The 19,909-nt window shown below is 48.9% G+C and overlaps 1 protein-coding gene across 25 annotated transcripts in view; it reads right to left on the reverse strand.

Moving 5' to 3' along the window:
* The window catches only part of clasp1a (cytoplasmic linker associated protein 1a), a 61,558-nt gene that overhangs the window by 20,957 nt on the left and 20,692 nt on the right, over positions 1 to 19,909 (reverse strand). For 10 of the 25 annotated variants that reach the window (XM_036132573.1, XM_036132570.1, XM_036132567.1 and 7 more), the window contains exons 13-27: positions 18,872 to 19,007; positions 18,715 to 18,785; positions 15,737 to 15,796; positions 15,282 to 15,359; positions 15,033 to 15,200; positions 14,842 to 14,888; positions 8,673 to 8,843; positions 6,524 to 6,547; positions 5,170 to 5,277; positions 4,842 to 4,868; positions 4,405 to 4,566; positions 1,962 to 2,066; positions 782 to 841; positions 257 to 360; positions 135 to 158 (exon numbers count right to left, since the gene is read on the reverse strand). In XM_036132573.1, coding sequence (XP_035988466.1) covers positions 135 to 158; positions 257 to 360; positions 782 to 841; positions 1,962 to 2,066; positions 4,405 to 4,566; positions 4,842 to 4,868; positions 5,170 to 5,277; positions 6,524 to 6,547; positions 8,673 to 8,843; positions 14,842 to 14,888; positions 15,033 to 15,200; positions 15,282 to 15,359; positions 15,737 to 15,796; positions 18,715 to 18,785; positions 18,872 to 19,007 — 1,345 coding nt within the window. The remainder of the gene's footprint in view (positions 1 to 134; positions 159 to 256; positions 361 to 781; positions 842 to 1,961; positions 2,067 to 4,404; positions 4,567 to 4,841; positions 4,869 to 5,169; positions 5,278 to 6,523; positions 6,548 to 8,672; positions 8,844 to 14,841; positions 14,889 to 15,032; positions 15,201 to 15,281; positions 15,360 to 15,736; positions 15,797 to 18,714; positions 18,786 to 18,871; positions 19,008 to 19,909) is intronic. The other 15 variants (XM_036132568.1, XM_036132585.1, XM_036132584.1 and 12 more) reach the window with 9 other exon arrangements.

The raw sequence follows: 19,909 nt of genomic DNA on the forward strand, positions 1-19,909 counted from the left end.
ACTAGAGATGCAGAGGGAAAGGTGAGAGAGGAGGGATGGTTGAGGTAATGATGGGCGTGAAGGAAAGAGGCTGGAGGAGGGAGCCACAGATGATGTGTGAGATGGCAGGGATGCAGCAGGAGTCGTAGATCTACCTTGTTCCTGGAGTCGCCCAACAGCTGAAAGCCAGGAGGAAGAGGAGAGAGCGCATGATGAAGAGCATGGAGGTTTTCTCCAACATTTCTGGCATGTGTGTGTGGAAGCAGCAGAGACTCACCAGAGCGTCGGCCACGGCCGCCTCCACCTCGGTGCCGGTGTTCAGGACCCGCATGGCGTTCACCGACGCAGAGATCCTCGCCTGGTGAATCAAACCGTAGCGATCTGGAAGGAACAGGAAGCTGGTTGACGGAGGAAAAGGCTTCCTGAGACTTACCGTTTCCTACTCATCACCAGAGCAGAAGCTCAGCCGGAGAACCGGGGAACCCGGAGAACCCGGAGAGGAGAACATGAACCCCGCAGGAGCAAAGCATGCACTGAAAACGGCCCCAACAGAAAAGACCCAGGGTTCAGCAACCAGGCAGAAAACGGAGGAAAACGATGAAATGAGCAAAGAAACACCAAAGTTCTGTTCCTGCATGAAGAACGGCCCGTTTACAGCAACCAGAACCGTTCTGGAAGCAGCGCTGGAATAACACCTTCATCTTCCTCTGCAGGAGGAACTAAAACCTTCAAACACAGGCAGCCATGGATGAGGACAACAGGAGACTACTGGTGGACACAGACTGAGGGACATGCAGGTCACCTGACGGGCCCGGTTCTGCCGTGGACAGAGCGCTGGTGGAGCGGGAGTGGCGCCGGGAGGCTGTGGGAGGACAGGAGACGAGGGAGACATCCCAGGAGGTCAGAGGTCAACACCAGATGAGGCGGGTCGCCCTGCTGCTGACCCAGAATCTGTTTAACACGCGTTACGCTGCGGTACCGAGAACTGGGCCTGGTCTCTACAGTACGGTACCGAGAACTGGACCTGGTCTCTGTGCTACGGTACCGAGAACTGGGCCTGGTCTCTACAGTACGGTACCGAGAACTGGACCTGGTCTCTGTGCTACGGTACCGAGAACTGGACCTGGTCTCTACAGTACGGTACCGAGAACTGGGCCTGGTCTCTACAGTACGGTACCGAGAACTGGACCTGGTCTCTACAGTACGGTACCGAGAACTGGACCTGGTCTCTACAGTACGGTACCGAGAACTGGGCCTGGTCTCTACGCTACGGTACCGAGAACTGGACCTGGTCTCTACAGTACGGTACAGAGAACTGGGTCTGGTCTCTGTGCTACGGTACCGAGAACTGGGCCTGGTCTCTACGCTACGGTACCGAGAACTGGACCTGGTCTCTGTGCTACGGTACCGAGAACTGGGCCTGGTCTCTGTGCTACGGTACCGAGAACTGGGCCTGGTCTCTGTGCTGCGGTACCGAGAACTGGGCCTGGTCTCTACAGTACGGTACCGAGAACTGGACCTGGTCTCTACGCTGCGTGGCTCACTGCCTTTGAAACGGAACCATTTATCAGATCAACCCAGAACATTCTGATCCCAGCACAGCAGTCAGACCCAGACACGCTGTTTCAGTTCAACGGTTCTACTCCTCCAGGCGCCGACACTGGACCTACAGAGCAGGTTCTGGTCCACTCGCTGACCGCAGGAGGCTCAGGTGAATTTATTTGAAGAAAACCATAAACGATCCTGAAAGCTCATTTCTTTTAGAATCATATTTAATTTGAGCCGAATGTTTTGATTATTTGTGTTTTTCCTTCTTTAATAAACGTGGCGGTTCAGATGTGGGCTCTGAATGACAGAACCCGGTGAACTAAGTAGACCAGAGGACCTCTCAGAGCCTGATGTTCCCTGGAGTCCCTGAACGAACCCTGAAGTGAAACAGCGTGTTCACCCAGACGGAGGGGCCTCCTCTCAGCCGTACTCACCCAGAGGAGCGAAGCCCCGGGCGGGGCTGGTGTCCCGGCTGCTCTCGCGACTGGTGTCGCGGCTGCAGCCCTGACTCATGCTGGGCCGGGGGATGCGGCTCCGGGCTAGCGTGTGGTGGGAAGCAGGAAGCAGAGCGTTAGCACAACAGGTTAGGTGGTGAGGAGAGACAGGAGTTAGAGGACGGGGAGAACTCAGTAGAACGCCCTGGTTCTGGAGGGGAGGCCAGAACCAGGAAACCGGGCCCTCTCAGTTCTGACCCGTTACTTTGCTGCTCTAAAAGAGAAGAGGAGTGAAAGCTGAGCAGAACCACAGAAGAAGAAGACCAACAGCTGTTGGAGATGAGAACACGGCAGCAGAACCGGCTGTTAAGTCTAAATTAGTGACAGATTTCAGCTGATTGAGATTAAAGCGATTAGATGTTAGTCTGAGATGAAACATTTCACTGCAGGTCATTCTGGGCCGGCTGAGCTCACGCAGCAGAAAAACTACAGAAACCAACATGGCCTCCAGAGAGAAGCAGACAGGAAGGTCCAGTTTGCATGAGGCCCGGTTCCTTAATCAGCCTAAAGGCGCTGACTGAAGGGTGGAGACTTCAACACGCAGACGTTCTCTGTGGGTTCTCACTGAGAACAGTTCTCTGCCCACGCTCAGAGTAGGAACAGAAAGCGCTACGGTCCACACGCCATGATTACAGGGAGCCCTGAAGGAGCAGCCTTTCACCACCAGGGGGGGCTGTTGATCACAGACTAAGCCACGCCTCTCTACCTCCACTCCAGCTGCAGTGGTTAGGGTCAGAGAATTAAGGAACTCAGAACTTAATAAAGCTGTTAGCAAGAGAACGTTCTGATCTGCTGGCTGCTCTCCGCCATGTTGCTCCATCGCTGCTCCGCTCTGACGGTGGTATTTTAGGGCAGGGAGGGGCTGAGCGCAGCAGTTCACGTGCACGTACCTGCACACGCACGCAGGTGCACGTACGTGCACGCTCGGCTGGCCTGGCTTTGTAAACAAGAGACTGGAGAACAACTCAGAGATGACGTGACGTCAGACCGTAGTCCATCTGAAATATTACCTTTAGTTCTTCATATCATTATTTTTAGTTCTATATAAAATATTTAAATTTTGCTTATTCGTCCTTTAAGAATGGAGCCAGAAAGGTCAGAGACACACAGATTGTTCTGATAATTAAGGGATCATATTTCTCCAATTTTAGCTTCCCTTCATTGGCTTCCTGTTAAATCAAGAATAGAATTTAAAATTCTCCTTCTAACGTATAAAGCCCTTAATAATCAAGCTCCATCATATATCAGAGCTCTGATTACCCCGTATGTTCCTAACAGAGCACTTCGCTCTCAGACTGCAGGTCTGCTGGTGGTTCCTAGAGTCTCTAAAAGTAGAATGGGAGGCAGATCCTTTAGCTATCAGGCTCCTCTCCTGTGGAACCAACTCCCAGTTTTGGTCCGTGAGGCAGACACCCCGTCTACTTTTAAGACTAATCTTCAAACTTTCCTTTGTGACAAAGCTTCTAGTCAGAGTGGCTCATGTTACCCTGAGCTACCTCTATAGTTATGCTGCTATAGGCTTAGGCTGCTGGAGGACATCAGGGTCGATGAATGAATGAATGATGAATGATGGATGATGGAGTTGATGAATGATGGATGATGGATGGATGAATGAATGATGAATGATGGATGGATGAATGGATGATGAATGGATGATGAATTGATGAATGAATGATGGATGGATGAATGGATGATGGGTGGATGAATGATGGATGAAGAATGGATGGCTGGATGAATGAATGATGGATTGATGAATGATGGCTGGATGAATGAATGATGGATGGATGGATGAATTAATGGATGAATGATGGATGGATGAATGAATGAATGATGGATGGATGAATGAATGAATGATGGATGAATGAATGAATGATGGATGGATTTATGAATGATGGATGGATGAATGAATGAATGAATGATGGATGAATGGGTGGATGGATGAATAATTAATTGGATGAAAGGATGAATGATGAGTTGATGAATGGATGGATAAATAATGGATGAAGAATGGATGAATGATGAATGAATAGATGAATGGATGAATGGATGAATGAATGATGGATGGATGATGGATATATGGATAAATAAGGGACAGATGGATAATGAATGGATGAATGATGACTGGATTAATGATGGATAGATGGATGGATGATGGATGAATGGATGAATGAATGGATGATGAATAGATGGATGATGAATGCATGATGAATGAATGAATGAATGAATAAATTAATGATGGATGGATGGATGGATGGATGAATAAATTAATGGATGAAGAATGGATGATGAATGGATGGTGGAGGGCTGCCTCTCCAGGGTGTTCCTATGAGATAAAAGATGGCGGCTGGGTTCTGTGAGGGTTCTGTGAGGGTTCTGGTCCTACCGAGGCCCAGGCGGCTGGGGCTGTTCTCTCGGCTGCAGCCCTGGCTGCGGGGGATCCTGCTGCGGCGGTCTGTCGGCGTGCCGGCGGCCGGCGCCGCGGCCCGGGAGACCCGGCCGTAGCTCTGGCCCAGAAGCTTTCCTGGAGAACTGGAGCGGCTGCCGGCTGTAGGAGAGACAGCAAACAGAACAGGTCAGCGGACCGGGCGGCGCCAGTGGGGCAGAGGGACGGTTCTGTGTTCTGCCGGAGGGGAACAGACCCGGAGCTCTAAGCATGCAGTGGAACCAGCTGCAGCAACCAGAACCGAACGGGTTCCAGACCGCACAGAGCGAGCAGGCAAACAGTGACAGAACCATGCAGCGGCAGGACGGCGTGCTCCGCTAGGTGGGGGCGGGATGAGGGAGGAGGCGCTAGCTGATTGGACGGAGCTGAGGCCTTACCGCTGATGGGATTGGCTGATCTGGATCCTGGATGATGGACGCAACAGGCGGGACAGGGTGGACATGGAGAATGGTCAGAAAGAGACAAACAGAGCGATGTTTGTTGGGTTTTACCCAGCATGCACTCTGAGTCAGTGTGATGAAGACATAAAACAGGAAGTGCTGAGCAAGCATGGAGCTGCATTAATGATTCAGCTGAGAAGGAAACATGTAAAACGGAGGCAGAAAGGGACGGTGGAGAGGCAGATCACTGGTGCGTCATGTTATCATCATTATTATTATTATTAGTTATTAATAATTATTATTATAACAACAATAACAAGCTTACGTTGAGACTGGGAGACGATTTTGGCTCGACTGCGCCCCCTGCTGTCCACCACGGACGGACTGGCTCCGCCCACGCTGCCTGAGCTCTGTCTTCTGGTCCGCACTCGTCCTGATGGAGAAGCAGAAGAACTTTTTACGTCGGCCTGCCAGGAGGCGCAGGCAGAGACTACAGCCGTCTACTGAGACACGGAGGAGAACGGGACAGAGGGGACACTACAACACCAGCTGCCTTCAAAGCTCCACAGACCAACCTCCTGGCTGTGGAAACATGCTGGAACCATAGAAGAAGACTTTAGGACCGCTGCTGCTGGGAAATGTAGTCCAGAGCACTGAGCTGCCGGCTGGATCGGCACCAAGACCCAGAGAAGCCAGGCTGCAGAAATGGCTTTATGTTCTGGAGCTTCGTCTGAATAAACGGCCACGCAGGAACCAGAACTTTATTCACTGCTGGCCCAGAACGTCCCGTTACACAGAACCGGGTTCTTTCTAGGTTCTAACTGCTGAATGGACCAGGCTTAGCAGGAACCTGCTGTCCAGCAGATCTGAGGTCCGAACATGTTGATGTAGCGGCGCTCCTGCTGTAGAACCCGGGCCAACGGGCCGCTTTGTGCGCCGGCGCTCAGCGGACCGGAGGAGGAAACCACAGGGAGATCCAGACTACTTCCAGCTCAGAACCAATCCAGGCTCCAGAAACCACGTGACATCATCAAACCTGCTGTCTGGGTCAGACGGTCCGGTCCAAAGCCAGAGTTTCAGCGCATGACGTAGAACCAGCTTCATCAACCAGGAGAGGAGAAACTGGGACGGTAGACTTTGTTCCTCTCTCGCTGATGTTAATAGCCGGGTGGGTCCACTGTCAGGGTGCAAGGTCACCTGAGCCAGGTGTAGCTTGATAAATCACCTTAAGGATCATTGGATCTCTTCGGCCGACTGTCAGCTGCTGCGGCTCAGAACCGAACCACAGAGTTCCGAGGTGAGGTACCCTGCTGGGCTCCCTGTCCAGCTCCTCATCTATTTAAAGCTTTAACCAGAACGTCTGAGTAGTCTTCATGCGTTCTTCAGGTTCTGAAGGCCGGGACGTTCTCTGGGCTGCGTTATGAAACAGAACAGGTCCAGATGTTGTCGGGGTGAAACAGCAGCGCTGGACCCGATCGCTGCGTGAAGAACGGAGCTGGGAAGGTTACAGAGGAGGAAATCCATGCAGACAGTCCATGCAGAGGTCCACAGAACCAAGCACAGCTTCGGGGGGGGGGGGGGGGGGGGGACGGACACAATGGACACAGGAGGTGAGGACGTCCAACAACAGACAGACTTGTACGTCTCTACTTCCAAACACACAGACACAGGATCCTTACCATCAGTCTTACCCGGAGCGCCGTCTGTTTACGAGGGGCAGCGCAGCAGAGGGGGGGGGGGGGGGGGGGGAGAGCGAGACGTTAGCAGCAGGAGATGGAGCGGGGGAGCAAGAGGTGGGATGGTTACCATCAATCCACTGGAGGAAAACTGGGAGCATCGTTAGCCTAACTGCAGCTAGAACCCATCCTAAACAGCCTTATGGGTTTCATCGCCGTGGAAACGTCACACAGCCTCATTTACCGCATTCATCAACGGGTTCCTGTTGACAGAGCAGCCTAATAACACCCGCACTCATCCGTTCTCCACGTCAGGCCCATAAAAGCCACTGATTACAGGAGAAATGTTCCCATTCGTCATGGTGAGAACCGCCACGGCCCAAACTCCTGCAGCTCTGCAGCTCCTACCGACGCCGCTTCACAGGAACGTGACGAGGGATCACAGGAACCCACAGCTAGGAGCCGCAGGACAGGAACCCACGGCTAGAAGCTGCAGGACAGGAACCCACGGCTAGGAGCCGCAGGACAGGAACCCACGGCTAGGAGCCGCAGGACAGGAACCCACGGCTAGAAGTTTATAAGCTGCAGGACAGGAACCCACGGCTAGGAGCCGCAGGGCAGGAACCCACGGCTAGAAGTTTATAAGCTGCAGGACAGGAACCCACGGCTAGGAGCCGCAGGACAGGAACCCACGGCTAGGAGCCGCAGGACAGGAACCCACGGCTAGGAGCCGCAGGACAGGAACCCACGGCTAGGAGCTGCAGGACAGGAACCCACGGCTAGGAGCCGCAGGACAGGAACCCACGGCTAGGAGCTGCAGGACAGGAACCCACGGCTAGGAGCTTATAAGCCGCAGGACAGGAACCCACGGCTAGGAGCTGCAGGACAGGAACCCACGGCTAGGAGCTGCAGGACAGGAACCCACGGCTAGGAGCTTATAAGCCGCAGGACAGGAACCCACGGCTAGGAGCCGCAGGACAGGAACCCACGGCTAGGAGCTTATAAGCCGCAGGACAGGAACCCACGGCTAGGAGCTGCAGGACAGGAACCCACGGCTAGGAGCCGCAGGACAGGAACCCACGGCTAGGAGCTGCAGGGAGGAACCCACGGCTAGGAGCTGCAGGACAGGAACCCACGGCTAGAAGTTTATAAGCTGCAGGACAGGAACCCACAGCTAGGAGCCGCAGGACAGGAACCCACGGCTAGGAGCCGCAGGACAGGAACCCACAGCTAGGAGCCGCAGGACAGGAACCCACGGCTAGGAGCTGCAGGACAGGAACCCACGGCTAGGAGCTGCAGGACAGGAACCCACGGCTAGGAGCTGCAGGGAGGAACCCACGGCTAGAAGCCGCAGGACAGGAACCCACGGCTAGAAGTTTATAAGCTGCAGGACAGGAACCCACAGCTAGGAGCCGCAGGACAGGAACCCACGGCTAGGAGCCGCAGGACAGGAACCCACAGCTAGGAGCCGCAGGACAGGAACCCACGGCTAGGAGCTGCAGGGAGGAACCCACGGCTAGGAGCTGCAGGACAGGAACCCACGGCTAGGAGCTGCAGGGAGGAACCCACGGCTAGGAGCTGCAGGACAGGAACCCACGGCTAGAAGTTTATAAGCTGCAGGACAGGAACCCACAGCTAGGAGCTGCAGGACAGGAACCCACGGCTAGAAGTTTATAAGCTGCAGGACAGGAACCCACAGCTAGGAGCCGCAGGACAGGAACCCACGGCTAGGAGCTTATAAGCTGCAGGGAGGAAGGCTCCAGAGTCCCGGTCCCTCTACTGCAGAGGATGCTGGGAGTTCATCTACAAGACGGAGAGCTGGAAGGTCCAAGAGCTTCAAGGACGGACAGCAGCTCTCCTGATTGGTTGGAACATCTGGAGAAGAAGAGAAGCACCCTGATCCAAACCCTGTGGGGGTTGGTTCTCCTCCTGGAGAGCGGGTCGCTGTGGCTCAAATGTCAGAATATTCAAAGGAAGCGCGTCTAAAGCTTCTGATAACACTACAGCTGCAGAAACAAACCAGAACTAATCCTCTAGAAACACTTTCAGAGAATCAGGGTGTAGCTGCGACCTCAACGAGCCGCCTAAGGAGAACACCTGATCTGCGGCTCCTAGAAACCACGAGGCTGCGAGGGGAAAGACGGCGGCTTACCTAAAGAGGCGTAGGACCCCGGGGGGAGGGCGGCTGCAGCGCTGAACGGCGAGGAGGCGGGGACCGTGGACAGGCGAGACTTGGCGCTGGAGGCGGCGTTCACGTCGATGTCGCTACGGGACCGCTGGAGGGAGCCTGGCGTGGTGGAAACCCTGGAACCGACCAGTTTACCTGGACAGGGTCAGGCAGGAGACAGTTTCACTTCCATGCAAGCCAGAGACGGAGATCCGCCACTGACTGAAGCGGGTAAATTAAAGAAGCGCTGGGTAAGACTGCAGAACGGCAGCACAGCATTCAGTTTGCATGACTGACCTGTTGGGGGCAGCAGAGCGCCGGAGCGGCTGCTGGTCTGGTCTAAATGCGTTCAGTAACAGAAGAAAAACTAAGCAGTAACTTGTGTTAAACGGGCAGAAGTCAGACAAGCAGAGTGCGAAATACGGGGGGTTTCGGGGGGGGTCAACCCCCCTGATTAACCCATGAGAACCCCTGAGAGCGTCAAAAGCAAAATTTAAAGGGGGTCTTAAATTGTGTCAAAAAAATTTAAAATGAAATATTTTTTGTCACTAATGGTCACTCAAAATTTTTTAAGCTCAACATGTCCAGTATTTAAAATTCAAAACATTTATTCACAAATATCAGAATTAGAATCAGACATACTTTAATGATCCCAGGGGGGAAATATGTTCTCTTTTTTGCCAAGTGGAGCCAGCCAATCCTAACCTGACTCCGCCAGATAGATTTGCTCCGCATATCCATCTGGAAACCTTCCGTTGAAGTAATTTTGGGAAGGGGCAAAAATACTGGTTAGCTGATTGGCCTATGTTGGTGATAGACGGGCCAAATAAACCAATCAGATTCGTCGTCGCTCTGTTACGAGCGACGACGAAAACACAACCACAAGCCAAGCTACTCTTGCTGCTGCAGGTAAAGGCTCGTTAGCTCAGCAAAGAAATACTCTGTAATTCCGATAAAACTTGCTCGATAGCCACGCTAACGCTAGTTTCACCGGCTGAAGCCGCCATGTTGTTTAGACTGAACTGTCGCGCTTCCCGTTGCGTCACACCTCAACCCGCCTCAAAGCCAACGCTGATTGGACGTTCGTTTGGTGAACGGCTCCAAATTTTCTTTAACGGAGAGTAGCCAGACTGATCTGCGAGTGAAACCTTGAAAGCTCGCGAGATCAGGATGGTCTCACGAGGCTAAGCCAATCCTATTCGTGGATGCAAATTAGCCATGTGCGCGCCAAACAGAAGAAAGACTTAACGTTGACAACAATTAATACTAAAAAATTTTCAATTTTAGTATTAGGAACTGATCTTATCTGTTGTGCCTGTGCACTTTATCTGTTTCACTGTTGGTGAATGAGGAACGTCCTCTCGAGTCCTTGTATGTCTGGTTAATGTGAAGAATTGACATTAAAGCTGACTTTGATATTGTAATGTTATAGGCCTACTGCATATTGAGAAAATTTACATCGGTATTGCGCAACAATCGGGAGATGGGGACCCCCCCAAATATTGACAGGTATTTTGCACACTGCAGACAAAACGTTTCTCAGGACTAAAGGAAAAAACCCAAAGTTAAACGTTATTGTAACGACACGGGGAAAAGAAGTAGCGATGGCGAGTTTCACAACTGGCTCGTCTGTGATTGGAGCAGCTGGAGTTTCTGCTGAAGAGCGCAGACCTGCCGAGGTGAGCATGTGACATCCAGACCCGTTAAATTAACGGTTATACGCCTGATTGGCCGCATGTAGAACACAGCAAGACTACGTCTGATGGCAATGGAAAGTGCACAGTTTGGTTTTCTGTGTAAATTCTGTGGGGTTGACAGCAGCTCAGTCATGTTATGCAGTAATATGACTGCTCGGGTTTTGGCTCCCAGCATGCAACACGGTTCATAAACCTGACCCCCAGCGTGCGACTTTGACTCCACCCAAAAGTATAACCCCAACCGCGGCCAACAAGTCGCTCTCTTCCCTCGGTTCCCCCCATCTCAGCTGAGAGCGCCGCATCTAAACAGTTTCTGGACCTTTCCAGCGGGAGAACCACAAGAGAAGCAACCGTTTTAATTTCTTATAGATAGAATTTGATACTTGTCAGAGCAGAGGTTTAGAAGTGTTTTACTCCAGAAGGAGTATTATTCTGGGCGTCATCATTAAGTTCCAATCTCCTCTCTGTTCGTTGTCGTTCCCGTTTCTTTGCTTTTCCCACGGATTTCACTTGAATCTCATTCATTGTGTTAGCTAGTAGCCTTTGTCTGGACTAAGCCCCGCCCCCCCCGTTGTTCCTCAAGGTTGGGGCAGTTGACTATGGCTAGTGGTTAGCCTCTAGTCTGAGCCGCCGCCATCTTTAGCCGCCTAGGCTAGCCATCGTTAGCACTAGCTCATTGTGCAGCCATCTTGAGCCGCCTAGGCTAGCCATCGTTAGCACTAGCTCATTGTGCAGCCATCTTGAGCCTCCTAGGCTAGCCATTGTTAGCACTAGCTCATTGTGCAGCCATCTTGAGCCTCCTAGGCTAGCCATTGTTAGCACTAGCTCATTGTGCAGCCACCTTGAGCCTCCTAGGCTAGCCATTGTTAGCACTAGCTCATTGTGCAGCCATCTTGAGCCGCCTAGGCTAGCCATCGTTAGCACTAGCTCATTGTGCAGCCATCTTGAGCCTCCTAGGCTAGCCATTGTTAGCACTAGCTCATTGTGCAGCCATCTTGAGCCGCCTAGGCTAGCCATTGTTAGCACTAGCTCATTGTGCAGCCATCTTGAGCCGCCTAGGCTAGCCATTGTTAGCACTAGCTCATTGTGCAGCCATCTTGAGCCTCCTAGGCTAGCCATTGTTAGCACTAGCTCATTGTGCAGCCATCTTGAGCCTCCTAGGCTAGCCATCGTTAGCACTAGCTCATTGTGCAGCCATCTTGAGCCTCCTAGGCTAACCATTGTTAGCACTAGCTCATTGTGCAGCCATCTTGAGCCTCCTAGGCTAGCCATCGTTAGCACTAGCTCATTGTGCAGCCATCTTGAGCCTCCTAGGCTAACCATTGTTAGCACTGGCTCATTGTGCAGCCATCTTGAGCCTCCTAGGCTAACCATTGTTAGCACTAGCTCATTGTGCAGCCATCTTGAGCCTCCCAGCTTAGCAACTTGAAGCTCTCTGTATCTAACCGGGTTTAGCAGCAGGCCCAGTGTTTTGTAGGACCATTACATCACTCCATGTATTAGCCAGATCCATTTTAATGCTGTTTTACATCAGGTGCTGCTGTTTGATGCTGATTACTCAATGCTTAAGTGAGGCTTATTTAAGTTAGGAAATTACCTAAAGACTGCTATGTCCAAGTTTCATCACATTGCTGTTTTGCTTTGTTGTTTATTTTCCTCTTTTATGTTGTGTTGTTTTAATTGAGTAGTGTGTTAGACTAGTATTAGTATTAACAGACCTCTCAACTTTTATAAAAAGTTAAGAGTGAGATTATGCTAATTTTGGGGGCGGGGCTTGTTTGAGGGCGGGGCTAACTGGACCCTGGAAGAGCCGGTGGAGTCTCAACTCCATCTCATTTTTATCCCACCAGACATTGTAGACATGTATTACTTTTGTTAAAAAGAGAAAGAGAGGTATTAATACTTTATTGTTCAGTTAATGGATTAAAATATAAAAAAATACACAATTGTTCAAATAATACTGAATAAAATTAAGTAGTTTTAAGTTATTGACCGAATTATTATACTGTTACACATTCATCTATGGGTTGTTTATCATTGTAGATCTATAACCTGATTGGTGAATCAGGCTGAGTTTCATCAAGCCTTTATGGTCAACAATTTCCCCTCAGCAGCAACACTGAAGCACACAGAGGTTCCCGCTGCGTCTTTACGCACGATCCAGCTGCTGATGTCTCCCTCCTTTCAGCTCCATGCACTTCTAGACTGTTACAGTTTATAACATTCTCATCACCTTTCACAGCGACAGGTTTCTCAGTCAGTCGCCGCGCTGACCAGACAAATTCTATTGCTCTCGTCAGTGCGCTCTGGGCGGTGAGGTGGGCGGATTTTACCTCCGTGCGCTGCGTGCGACGGATAAAGAATGGGGAAAATGCATAATTACTGTAAAGGGCTCCTATAAAGGGAACAGGGGTACTGACAGATCTGAGATGAAGCCCCTGATGTTACAAGTTCTTTAAAATGACCCTTAAAAGTGCGCACCTGAATTAAAGCGCGAGGCAGCACGCCCACCAAAGCGCCACTGAATCTATGTTGTTAAATAAAATAGCATGAAATACAGCTACTAAGTCTCCTATTGACTTTAACCGGCACACGTTGCTACCGATGTGAGGACATTAAACGTAGTGATTCACGTTGTGAATGATGAACGGTGATAAAAGCACCTGCTCCGAGGGAAAGGAGGGGAGGGAGAGGAGCAAGCGCTGAGGCACAGAAATATGGTGCATGTAGTTAAAAAATGCAGAATTAATAAAAACGAAACTTATAAACTGACCAAGTGGCGTTTTAAACTGCATCTGGTTAGCAGAACTGTTTTATGATCAGCGTGCAGCCATGACTGGTTCTGAATGAACCGGTCATCTCGCAGCAGCTCCACCCCCCCCCCCCCCCCTCCCCTCCCCTCCTGTGTACGCGGTACAGGACCTTACCGGCTCACTTTCACCGCTGTTAAGACTAAAATTATTCATAACTCTGATCACTCTTCCTGCTGCTCTGTTAACATGAACTGCAGCAGGAATTACTGATGGCCACAAGCTGTGAAAGACGCTGAAACATCTCAGCAGAAGGCGGAGTTTTGTCGTCCGCAGCCCAGATGGGCTTTGTGATTTTTATGCGTGAGAAATGTCATGTTTGCGTGTGAAATGCCATGTGTTGCGTGTGAGCGTGTGAAGTTAGTGAAATGCGTGTGTCACACGGTCAATGCGTGATAGTTGAGAGCACTGAGTATTAAACAGACAGTTTAATAAATTTTAAATAGTTTAATTGTGGTCGTCTGTGGTTATTTTTATATCAGAATAACTCTTGAATCGTCTAAGAGTTTACGAGTCATCCCTTTTGAGTTAACCTCACAAATGTTTCCTTTGATTGTGGTTATTGATTAGTGCAATTATAATTTAAGGTTAATAATGTTTACTAATTGATAGGCCAATTCCTAGTTATAATTATTAAAGGCTGTTAGCCCTTAATAACAACCATCTGGAAACACTTTTCGTTGTTGCTTTGACTAGAAAAACATTATTAATGATAATATCAAATTACTATTAATAATTAGACTCATAAAAATAAATATATTAAGCAGAATACGCTGAATTCTCCCCAAGCGTCCATTGTTGTGCTTTTCTCTTAATGTCTTCAGAATGGTGCACACATCTGCAGGCTTATTATTTTTAAGCATCTATAAATTCATTATATTAGTGCATTAATTATCAATAAGTTTGGGGGAAAAAAGCCACCATGGGTATTTGTGTCTGTGCTTGAAATGGACCACTATCACGCAGTTTTCACTGCAGAGGGAGCAGGATTTATATTTGAAGGATTGGGGGATATTCAGTCTCATTACAATATAAATGTAAAGATATTAAAACAGAATAGAAACTACCAGAATCTGATTGTGAATCAGATACAGATCAGGCATTCTGAAGCAACAAAGCAAAGAAAGGGCTTAAAAGACAGGACTGTGCAGCTTTGTTAAAGTCTGATGTTAGTAATGACCTAAAATTAACTAGTTACAGTAAACCACTGTTACAGTTCATATACTGTTATAAATACATTTGTTAAATTCTTCATTTCCTTTACATTCAACTTCTTTAAATATTAAACTGTACAATTTATATAGTTAGGGTGTTTATAACCCAGACAAATGTTATATAAAATAAATTATACAACAACTTTTTTCCACCACAGCCACAGTAGAAGTTTGAATTTCCACCCCGACCCAAACGGTACTGATCACAGACACCGTGCAGCAGAACCTGACCACCACACGGTCCTGCCGTCTGTTAAACCGGACCGGGTCAGAACAGTTTGGAACTTGGCTGCTTTTCACCCAACCAGGTTCTAGCACACCGGGCTGACTCGGCCCAGTTTGACCAGACATGACGCAGTGTGGTCCGGTCTGATTGGGCTCAGTGCTGGAACCAGTACAGTCTGCGTGAGGAAGCTGCTCTGGATGGACTTACTTCTCGTTATGCTGCCTCCAATGACGCTCTTCACAGAGAACGGTCGGCTGGAACAGAGCACACACGGTTTAGGAGCAGGAAGAACATGGTGAAAGGTTCTGGTATCACATCGTGTCAGCCTCTCAGATATAACGCACGGCCCGGACAACCCGCAGAACAGAACAAAGCAAGATGGACCTCCTGGTTCTTACTTGAGGCTCTCCTGTGAAGACGAGGAGGAGCGGTCCGACTGCGGCAGAGACACGACGCTGTCCGAGCTCTTCAGGTGAGACTGCAGCGCTTTCTGATAGGTGGACTCCAGCGCGTGGAACAGATGCTCGGCCTCCCGGCTGTAGTGACCATGGAAACCCCAGTAGCACCTGAGACGGGACAACCAGGTAACTAAGAGCTCCGTCCATCTTCTCACACCAAACCAGAGCTCAGACTGGAAACACACTTACTTCCTGGCTATGGACCTGGCCTCAGAGTCGGCGTCGTGTATTCCTTTCCTGATGGTCTCCGTCAGAACAGCGACATGTCTGGGATAATAAGGAAACATGGTGAGGAACTCCGTAAAGATTAAATTAAGACCAAATAATGACTCCAAGAGACCAAATCCTCCCGATTCCAACTTTCTCTCCTCGAAGATCTAGAGTCATTGTGGCCACCCTCTGGGTTTCTCTCGTGCTTTTTAATGACTCCCCTCCCGTTGTCATGGTTATAGGGCTGGGTAGCTGCCTTACGATGATAAAGGCTCCCGCGGGATTCATAAATTAGACTTGGCTCATCAGGAGCTCACCGAGCCGACGCTCATCTGACTCAAATGCCATCATGGGAGGAGGGGGGAGAGGAGGCCAAAGCTTCCTGATGGATGTGAATCTATGGAGAATTATTCTAAAAACTCTACAGAACTTACCTTTCCAGCGTATTTGTGTGCCACTCCTGCAGCATGAGATCCAGGAACTCATAACAGCGCCTGGAAAGAGGACACAAGCAAACATGAAGACCTCTGGAGGAACAGACATGACTGACGGAGAAGCTGAGGAGCAGAGAGCTTTGTTTAACCAAACATTTTAGCAAGACACCAGTTACATAGACACCAGTTACCAAGATAGCAGTTAGCTAGATAGTAGTTAGCTAGATAGTAGTTTGCAATATAACAGTTAGCTAGTAAGCAAGTACCTCGTAACCAATTAGCTACACAACATTTAACTATACAAAATTTAACTAGACAGCATTTAGCGAGATAGCAGTTAGCTAGACAGCAGATAGCAAGTAAGCTCATCCTCAGTAAGTGAGGCAGCGTTGGAGGAATCTTTAGAACCTGCGCAGTGTTTTAACTGTTTAGAAGCAGTAGAGCTTTCTGAGCTGTCTAAAATTCTAGCTTCATCTAAACCAGGGGTGGCAAACATACGGCCCGCGGGCCCGATCTGGCCCGCCCGCCGAACAATTTAGTCCGGCCCGGTGGCTAAATGCATTATCATTATTAATAAATAAATAAATAAATAATAATATTCTTGTCTTTTTTCTTTTCCCAGTGTCCTTGTCTGGCAATGTGACAATAAGAATTGTTGTCTTAATGCCAAAAATAGCTAATCAGATTTGACTTTCCCAAGTGGAGCAGTACTGCTTTTGCCATAGTGCTCCACTTGATTTATGAATGTGAATAGTTTTATTATGATTCATGCGGGGAATATCTCAAATGATACGGACACTACAATGGGAAAGTAGGAGAGGAAAGGAAAAACAAGAAGAACAAAAACCAAAGGTGAAAGAAGAGATAAAAGGAAGAGAATGATAAAACAATTATTGAAAAAAACATGTACTTCGTTTAATTAAAAATCTACAGTTCCTGTATTGTCCACGAGGGACGCTGTGTTTTAATTAGCTTCAGATGTGGAACATTGATTTTAAATAATTTCTTAGTTTTTATCTGTTTGATGTATTTTATCATGCAGGACAGTGTTTTTAAGTTCCAAAAAATGTGACTAAATGTTTTTCAATATTGTACAATCACTGTGATCAGTTCTTATGCATAATGCACAAGTTAATGCTTAACTGAGTAAAAGTATTGTTGAAATTGTACATACTTTTCTTAAAAACGCTGAGGTTATTCATAATATATTGTGTAAAGTGAAATTAATTTAATATAAAAATCAACAACAAGTCCACTTTTATTAGTTCTATTTAATCTTGCAATGAGTTTACTCGTGTGGCCCTCTTGAGATCAGATTAAGCTGAATGCGGCCCCTAAAACAAGTTTGACACCCCTGGTTTAAACCTTCTACCTGCATGTTAGACCCGATCCCAACAAAGTTGTTTAAGGAGGTATTCCCTTTGATCAGTGGTCCTATTTTAGACATGATTAATCTATCCTTAGTAAATGGATATTTACCACAGGCTTTTAAAGTAGCTGTTATTAAACCTTTACTTAAGAAACCTTCTCTTGATCAAGATGAGTTAGTAATTACAGACCTATATCTAATCTTCTTTTCTTATCTAAAATTCTTGAGAAAGTAGTTGCTAATCAACTTTGTGAACATTTACAAAGTAATGACCTACTTGAGGAGTTTCAGTCAGGCTTCAGAGCTCATCATAGCACTGAAACAGCTCTGGTGAAGGTCACTAATGATATTCTCATGGCCTCAGGTAATAGACTTGTGTCTGTATAATCTGATTGAATTTGACTTTGGAAAGAGCCTTGAGGTGACATGTTTAATGAAATGGCGCTATATAAATAAAATTGAATTGAATTATGCAATTAGCTAAACAGCAGCTACCTAGTAAGTAATTAGCAAGACAGCAGTTAGCTAGACAACAGACAGCTAGACAGCAGTTGGTTAGATACCAGTTAGCTAGACAGCAGCTAGCTAGTAAGCAGTTAGCTAGACAGCAGCTAGCTAGTAAACAATTAACTAGACAGCAGATAGTGAGATAGCAGACAGCTAACATCAGGTAGCTAGATAGCAGTTAGTTAGATAGCAGTTAGTGAGACAGCAGATAGCTAGACAGCAGATAGCTAGTAAACAATTAACTAGACAGCAGCTAGCCAGACAGCAGATAGCTAGACAGCAGATAGTTAGATAGCAGTTAGCTAGACAGCAGCTAAATAGTAAACAATTAACTAGACAGCAGATAGTGAGATAGCAGACAGCTAGACATCAGGTAGTTAGATAGCAGTTAGTTAGATAGCAGTTAGTGAGACAGCAGTTAGCGAGAAAGCAGACAGCTAGACAGTAGTTAGCTAGTAAGCAGTTAGCTAGACAGCAGCTAGCTAGTAAACAATTAACTAGACAGCAGATAGTGAGATAGCAGACAGCTAGACATCAGGTAGCTAGATAGCAGTTAGTTAGATAGCAGTTAGTGAGACAGCAGATAGCTAGACAGCAGATAGCTAGTAAACAATTAACTAGACAGCAGCTAGCCAGACAGCAGATAGCTAGACAGCAGTTAGTGAGACAGCAGATAGCTAGACAGCAGATAGCTAGTAAACAATTAACTAGACAGCAGCTAGCCAGACAGCAGATAGCTAGATAGCAGTTAGTTAGACAGCAGTTAGCGAGAAAGCAAACAGCTAGACAGCAGTTAGCTAGATATCAGTTAGTTAGACAGCGGTTAGCTAGAAAGCAGACAGCTAGACAGCAGTTAGCTAGATATCAGTTAGCTGCTGCTGTAAATCCCACCACAGGAGGAGGAAGTCTGGCCCTTTACCTTCAAACATCAACTTACTGGATGGCTGTCTGACAGCCTCCACATGGCCAGGGGAAGGGAAGAGGTAGGAAGGAAGGGAAACAGAAAAGAAGGAAGAGAGGTAGAGAGGGAGGGAGGACTGGAAGGAAGGAACAAATGCAGGAAAGAATGAAAAGAAAGCGGGACGAAGGAAGGAGCTCTTACCTCCTGACAGCCACAGACTTGGAGGTGCAGTTACTGGTGATGATGGGGATGAGACGTGGGTAGTGGGTGTGCTGAAAGACAAGACAGGTGTAAGTGTCGGCAGGTGTGACTCTACCTCTAAGCAGCAACAAGCTGTCCTCGTGGACCAGACTCTCACCCTGAGGATGAGGCGGATAGCAGCCATTCCAGACGTGGCCATAACTTTGGCGCTGTTGGGTACCAGGTTCAGCAGGGTGGGCATGACGCTCTCTGCTCCGTGGTCAAACTTGTTCCGCAGCACTGAAGACAAATGACTGACGGAAACACAAGCCGGCTCTTTAAGGTTAAAACTTACCTACACAAATCATCAACTGGTAATTATTAACTTTGAAATGTGGACTGTGGTGGTAATTTATATTTCTGCACAGCAGCAAAACAATCTTTACAACTTATATGCTAATGTTGACCACATGGACTCCAACGCTAATATCCCAACACTTAGATCTGAGTGTCAATGCTGCAGCGCAGGTAGAGATTTACCAACAGGAGCAGAAGCTGGGATTAAGGCTTATAACTAGGACTATAGCACAATGCAATGATGAGATGGATGGATGGACGGATGGGTGGATGGATGGATGGATGGATGGATGATGGGTGGATGGATGGATGGACGGGTGGATGATGGGTGGATGGATGGATGGACGGGTGGATGGATGGATGATGGATGGGTGGATGGATGGATGGATGCCAGGCTAACCCCCCCCCCCCCCTTACCCCAGGGTGATGCAGGCTACCCCCCCCCCACCCCAGGGTGATGCTGCCCCCCCTTACCCCAGGGTGATGCAGGCTGACTAACCCCCCCCCCCCCCTTACCCCAGGGTGATGCTGCCCCCCCCCTTACCCCAGGGTGATGCAGGCAGACTAACCCCCCCCCCTCTTAACCCAGGGTGATGCAGACTAACCCCCCCCCCCCCTTACCCCAGGGTGATGCAGACTAACTCTCCCCCCCCCTTACCCCAGGGTGATGCAGGCTGACTAACCCCCCCCCCCCCACCCCAGGGTGATGCTGCCCCCCCCCCCTTACCCCAGGGTGATGCAGGCTAACCCCCCCTCCCCCCTTACCCCAGGGTGATGCAGGCTGACTACCCCCCCCCCTTACCCCAGGGTGATGCAGGCCCCCCCCTTACCCCAGGGTGATGCAGGCCCCCCCCTTACC

The sequence above is a fragment of the Fundulus heteroclitus genome, unplaced genomic scaffold (genome assembly GCF_011125445.2).
Source record: "Fundulus heteroclitus isolate FHET01 unplaced genomic scaffold, MU-UCD_Fhet_4.1 scaffold_53, whole genome shotgun sequence".
NCBI lineage: Eukaryota > Metazoa > Chordata > Actinopteri > Cyprinodontiformes > Fundulidae > Fundulus > Fundulus heteroclitus.